A 7020-nucleotide genomic window follows, 5' to 3' on the forward strand; every position below is an offset into this window, starting at 1 on the left:
ACAGCCCAAAAATCAAAACATGAAGACATGCCCGCCACATGTCTAAGAATCGTCTAGGTTCCCCATGTCCAAACTCCGGCCAGAACACAAGTGGGCAAATCATGGATAAATCAAATGTGGGCATTGCGCATCTTATTAAGTAACTTTGTTAACAGGTTCGGTTGCTACCCTCTAACTGTGCTTTTAAAAAAACAGATTTGGGTGCCTACTTAGCAGAAACGGTGCCTAGGCCGCTTAAGATTAGCCTTGGAGCTCCTCCTAATCACAATGGAGCATGTATGCTTTTTTTTTTTTTTTTAAGATTAGGCAGCCCACTAGACTTAACTAGGCCTGGGCTGGGTTTGACCTGATTATCTTAGGTAATGTAAAGTAGCATGGACACAAATACAAGACATTATTGACACGGACTGAGGGTTGTCGAATGGGTTGTTTTGGGTGGGTCATAAATGGGTGGACACATTTGTGCCTATTTGCCCATTTATGACCCATTTAGCATTTGCTAAATGGATCACTGTTCATGGGTGATCCAATAACTCATTTAGTTATTGGAATTTTATATATAAAAAAGTTTTAAGCGTCTATTTTTTAAACTTACAAATGATACATGAAATCTAAAAATTATCAACAACCAATTGTAAATTTAAAATTTGCAAAAAAACACCCTTAACAAATTTAGTAAATGTGAAAAAAACCCTCAAGGGTTTAGAATTATAAAAACAACTCTGAAATTTCAAAACCTAGCTAATGTACATGGAAATTCAAAAATTACCAGCAGCACCCTATAAATTATAATTTGCAAAAAAATCACAAAGTTTAAAACTTGTAAAAACACCCTCAAGAGTTCAAAATTACAAAACAATCTCAAAAAATTTCTAAACTTGCAAATAACACATGAAATCTAAAAAAATTCAAACGTCCCCCATAAATTTAAAATTTGCAAATAACACCCTCATAATTTTAAAAATTGTAAAAAACATACTCAAGGGTTTTAAAATTACAAAAACCACCCTGAATTTTCAAAACCTACAAATGACACATAAAATCCAAAAACTACCAGTAGTCGCTAAAAATTTATAATTTACAAAAAACACCCTCAAAGTTTAACAATTATAAAAAATCCTCAAGAGTTCAAAATCACAAAACAATCTCAGAATTTTCTAAACTTACAAATGACACATGAAATTTAAAATTTCCACAAGTCCCCTATAGATATAGAATTTGCAAAAACACCCTAAAGTTTAAAAAAATGCAAAAAACACCCTCAAAAGGGTTTAGAATTATAAAAACCACCTTGAAATTTCAAAACCTACAAATGACGCATGAAATCCGAAAATTACCAGCAACCCCAAGAAAATTTATAATTTATAACAAAACACTCAAATTTTAAGAATTACAAAAAACACCCTTAAAAGTATAAAATTATATAAAACTCTCAAAATTTTCTAAACTTACAAATGACATGAAATTTGGAAATCTCCAACATCCCCTTGTAATTTTAAACTTTTGATGTTGTTTTTGATAATTTTAAAACTTTGAAGGTGTTTTTTACAAATTATAAGGTTTAGGGCGCTGCTAGTAACTTTCAAATTTTATGTGTCATTTGTAGGTTTTGAAATTTCAGGGTGGTTTTTATAATTCTAAACCCTTGAGGATGTTTTTCACAATTTTTAAAACTATGAGGTTGTTATTTACAAATTTTATTTTTATAGGGGAATGCTGAAATTTTTTAGATTTTGTGTCATTTGCAAGTTTAGAAATTTTTTAGCTTGTTTTGTAATTTTGAACTCTTGAGTGTTTTGTAATTTTGAACTCATAAGGGTGTTTTACAAGTTTTAAACTTTTGAGGGTGTTTTTTATAAATTATGATTTTTAGGGGGTTGCTGGTAATTTTTGGATTTCCATGTACATTAGCTAGGTTTTGAAATTTTAGAGTTGTTTTTATAATTCAAAACCCATGAGTGTTTTTCTCATTTTCTAAAACTTTGAGGTTGCTATTTGTAAATTTTAAATTTATATATGGGCTTACTGAAAATTTCATGATTTCATGTGTCATTTGTCAGGTTAGATAGTTTTGAGAATTTTTTATAATTTTTAACTCTGTGTGTTTTTTATAATATTTAAACTTTGAGGGTGTTTTTAGCAAATCTCGACTTTTTAAGGGTTGTCGGTAATTTTCTAATTTTATGTGTGATGGTCATTAGTTTACCTTTAAAGTGTTTTTCTATAATTTTAAACTTTTAAAATTATTTTTTGTAGTTGTTGAAATTTTGAGGGTGTTTTTGAGAGAATACTCATCTAAATGGGGTATATGGGCGGGTAATAGCCCGCCCATTTATGACTCATTTATCTTTAATAGAAACAACACACACCCATTTATGACCCATTTATGACCCATTAACTAAATTGGTGGATTTGGATGGTTCATTTAGTGGGTGGGTATGGGTGGGCAAATGATTTTGGGTCAATTTTGTCATCTCTACACGGACAACAATTCCTCATAAAACAGGTTTTTATTTTTACTTTTTTTTTATTTACTTTTGGGGGTTTTTTTGGGAGGGGTGGTGGGGGGATACACATTCATGCAACCAAGACTGTAAACTATTATATCTAATGATATAAATATTTATATCGTTTACATATATGTAAAACTTAAACCTCTTTTCTACCAAAGTTTCATAAAAGGCAATATATTCATGTCATTTCTTCACTCAGGTCTTTGATATGTATACAAATTAAAATAAGTGATATTTCAAGCATGTAGCTTAAATAAAACAGTAAAAAAAGTAAAGAATATGCGTCAAAGAAGTGTAAGACAAGTGTTTTAAATTAAAATATTACTATATAATTGCAGGATACTTTTTGATACGTGTAGCCAGGTACCCAAGGAGTAACCAAGAAGTGCCAATGTCTAGTGGCAAACTGTTAGAAATGGGAACAACTTCATGTCCACCCCCGCATTCCCCACAACTTCCTCCTCTATGATACAGGCCTTCCCTCCCTCTCTTTCAATCTATCTATCATACAGGCATAGGACTGTCCTGTTCTATTCTAATCAAATATAAAACATACTAAACATCCTAGCCTAAGAAAAACATATAGCTTTTGTTTTGAAAACAACTCATAATAAAAAATAAATAAATTCACGAAATTCCTTAAATCATTATTTTTTTTATCTTCTAAATTAGTTCCTGAAAAAGTATTCTCCATTGTATTTAATCTAGACTCAAACAAGAAACAGCAAATGAATGTAAAGAGGTCTAGGATGAAGAAAATAAATACCTGACCTAGTGAGTGCAATATGAAATAATGAGACAACAAAAAGTGATGATCAGCAATATTTCCAGTCCACATGGGCCGATGCAGGCACAGATTGTTGACAAGATATCTATAAGTAAACAATCACACATTACCTTTGTGAACTTGCAGGAGAATACATCACTGCTGTTGATGGGCCACAAGTGCAAGAGAACTGGATGGACCGTCTGCCAAGTTAGAACCTGAAAACATTGAAGAATCAGAAGGAATTCCGCTCAACAGCTGCGAACTCTTCTTCATTTCTCATTCTTCAGGAGTCAGAAATTTGGTTAGTAGAAAAAATGAAGCCATCGCGTGTCAGACACATCCTTGGTGTATGTCAGACACACATGTAAAACACACCGGTGGGTACGACACTTCTGTCCATGAAGTGATGTATCAGTCCTTGTATCCGTCATCCTGATTAACTTATAACATGGTTTGCAATTGTCTTCTGGATTATTGGAACCACCAACCTGACACAGGAGCCAACTCTTCTTGTTTTCTTTTGTAACTTGATAAGAGCCCAACAGGATACATGAAGGAATATGTAGGTTATAGCAACATTGCATAGAAAGGTAAGTGAGGCAGGTAGTTTTCTGTTCATTGGCAGAATTTTGCAGCTCCTCGGAAATAATTCAAGGTTGTCTTGTGGGTCATACTAATAAAATTGCAACTCCTTGAGAGGTTTGAAATAGAACTGAGGAAAATTTAAACTCTCAAACATGTTGATTCTCATTTCTAATGTTTCAAACTCTTTACATTTCTGAAACATGCATCTGACCCAATGATAAAATCCACGGCGGTCCATAAACTATTGAACAATGAAGCGTAGAAGATATAATGCAGCTATTAAACAATAAAGAGTAAACGATATAAAGACTGAATATGAACCAGAATATAATGAATTTTACACATATTCTAAAGCAAGTTACAGATATTTTGCATGCCCCCAACCTAACTGAAGCAATTTGAGTAAAGCTGTAAAGAAAAAAGTAATACATATGGGGGCCAATAACGTTTAAATATGGTATTTAAAGGAATAATGATCTCTACCAGGAATGTGCCATCTCTACCAGGAATGTGCCAGTGACCCACCCCCATCATCACCATCCCTCTCTCTCTCTCTTGAGAAGTTTGACGAGGCAATGAGCAGAACTTTCCTCACTTGCTTGAAATACAGCACTTATTTACAACCATGTCATCTGAAAAATCTCCATTTACCCGCCAACTCTTGCAGCTTCTTCAAGCTCCTATCCATGTCAACCCATCAACATCCACAATGCAGTCCACAAACTTTCAACTGATGGGAATGCACATACTATATATCTTCCATTCCCTCAAACTTGATCAAATTACAGTCGGCGCTGACCGATATTGGTTAGTGACTACACTGTTCATTTTCCCATTAGAATGCCTAACCCTAAAACTTGCTGACCTCCCAGGCTTTGGCTGAAAAAGTGAGCTAAGCATCTTCTCCAGTGTCTGGGCTGTGTACTTGGCATATTTGCTAGCACTTGCATCTTGTTCCACAAGGGGACCGTAATTCTGCATATAACTTCTATAGACCGGAACTATAGCCTGAATAATCAACTGGCATGTCTTCTCCCTCAAATCCTTATCCGAAATAACCCAATTCGATTGCTTCTGATACATGTCATCAAATGTGTCATTAAAAGCTTTCAACCTCTTCTTTACCAAATCTCTAGCCGTAGCCCTTCCACCCGAGAATAAGATCAACCCTTCCCTACTCAACAAAGATGGAAGCTTTGACCAGCTCTCCCTTAAATAACAAGCAGCATAATACTCTTTATATTGCTCGTGTTCCCTCAACCAGGGATCCCCCAACAATACCCCAAGCTTAGTTCCTTTCAAGTGCTTGAAGAAATGCCAATGTGTATTCATCATGAAAAGGTAAGAGAGAATCTGATCCTCATACCCTTTTGACCAAGCCTCGAAATTTACCTCCAACGCTTTGATTATATTCAATATAGCGTCCTTCAAAAGCCCCTCATGAAAATTCTGCCGATTCCAACTTCGTTGGATGCCCAAAACCTGCGTAAGGACCGGCTTATAATCCTCTCCAAGCAACCTATTGCAATAATCAGTGATAAAACTCACGAGCTTAGGAACCGACCCATCCAATGGCGGAGGAGTTTGCCTCTGCAACTCGACTTGAACCAACAACTCCCAGAAAATCTCACAAGAACCATCAATCACTCTCTTGATAAGGTCCCTAGTCTCATTCTGAATCTCAATACAAGCTTTCCCCCCAAAAAGCCTATTGAAATCAACCCGCAACCGGTTCAAAGAGTTGAAGATATCAAGAAGCTTCAAAAGCTTAATGGGGTCCTTCTTGCTCTCGGTCACCGTCTTCCCAAACTTGAGGAAAGCAAGAATGCCAGCTTGAGCAGCGATCTCAGCGAAGCATCCTGTCCAAACTTCCGGCGGTCCAGCTCGCTCAAACACATCATTACAAAGCTTATACTCAGCTTCAAACAAATGCTTAACTGCAAACTCCAAATGCTTTCCCCATTTCTCAATCCACCCCTCAATACTCTGCACATCATCGAAATCCGCTACAGAGATTTCAAGATAGTTCAGATCTAAAGCTTTAAGGCTAGCCCTAACATTGGATCCCCGAACCTCAATGTAGATCGAGACACACCGATCAAGCCTATTGTTAGCAATCATGCGTTCAATGATCGCAGCAAGCTTGGTGATGACGTGCACGGGGAGAGGCGAAGGGGCAATGGCGGCAGCAGAGAGGGAAGTGCTCGGCATCGGCAACGGAACAGAATGCTCATCAAGAAGCCGACGGAACTCCGTTTCAAGCCTAGTTAGGGCTTCCTCAAGAAGTCCACCATCAAGGGAAGAAGAAGAATTAGATTTGAGAAACGAAAGCGAAGACTTGAGGTTCTGCAAAAACTTAGAATCAGCAACGGCGTTGTCATCAAGATAATCAACGATATCATCGAGCCACTGAACAGCGAGAGCGCAGTTATCGGACAAAAATCTTAGGGCTTCCTCTAATCTTTTAAGAACAGAGAGATAGGAGTTGAGATCAGAGCGAGGATCAGAGAGTAGAGGAGGTTCGAGGCCATGGACGGCGTCGAAGACCTTCGAGGCACGGCGGCCGGCGGGGCCATACGGCGCGGTCGATGTGGCTGCGGGCCGAGGCGAGGCCGAGCGCGCTGAGCTCTGGATGCGGGCGGACGGGCGGCCTCGAGCGACGGGCAGGCGGTGGTGGACTCGTCGAGGGCGAGGACGCGCACGGAGCGGATGGCGGTGGAGAGAGCGGCGGGGGGTGCGAGTTCAGCGGCGGAGAGAGGCGGCGGGGGCGCGAGACTTCCAAACCCTCGACTTCTCGATTCATTTCAAGAATGAGAATCAGAAAACCCTAAGTTTACTGGGAGCGCATTGGATTGGGGGTTTTGATGGGAATAAGAAGGGAATAAGAGGGGTTAGACCTAATTTTGACTGTAGAAGAGAGAGAACAATCAACAACCAAGGAATTAAAGAGGATTGGGATTTTGTTAGGAAAAACAAAAAATAAAGAGGAAGAAACTGGAAAGTTTGGAGAAAGGGGGGGAGGGGTGGAAAGAAAATGAGGGACGATTTTTGGTTGGAGTGTTGGAGTGAGTGACAGCGAGAAATGGACTTACTTTTATTTTATTTCTTTTATATTTTTTTTTGGGGGGGGGGGGGGGGGGGGGGAAAGGAAGG

At 38.0% G+C, this 7020-nt stretch overlaps 1 protein-coding gene across 1 annotated transcript; it reads right to left on the reverse strand.

The window, feature by feature from the left end:
* On the reverse strand, nt 4139-6443 carry LOC109842261 (exocyst complex component EXO70A1-like). Its single transcript, XM_020411159.1, is given in 2 exon segments — nt 4139-6420; nt 6423-6443. Coding segments are annotated over 2 exon segments (1797 nt in total). The 3' UTR covers nt 4139-4644.

This window comes from Asparagus officinalis, chromosome 5 (genome assembly GCF_001876935.1).
Source record: "Asparagus officinalis chromosome 5, Aspof.V1, whole genome shotgun sequence".
Lineage (NCBI taxonomy): Eukaryota > Viridiplantae > Streptophyta > Magnoliopsida > Asparagales > Asparagaceae > Asparagus > Asparagus officinalis.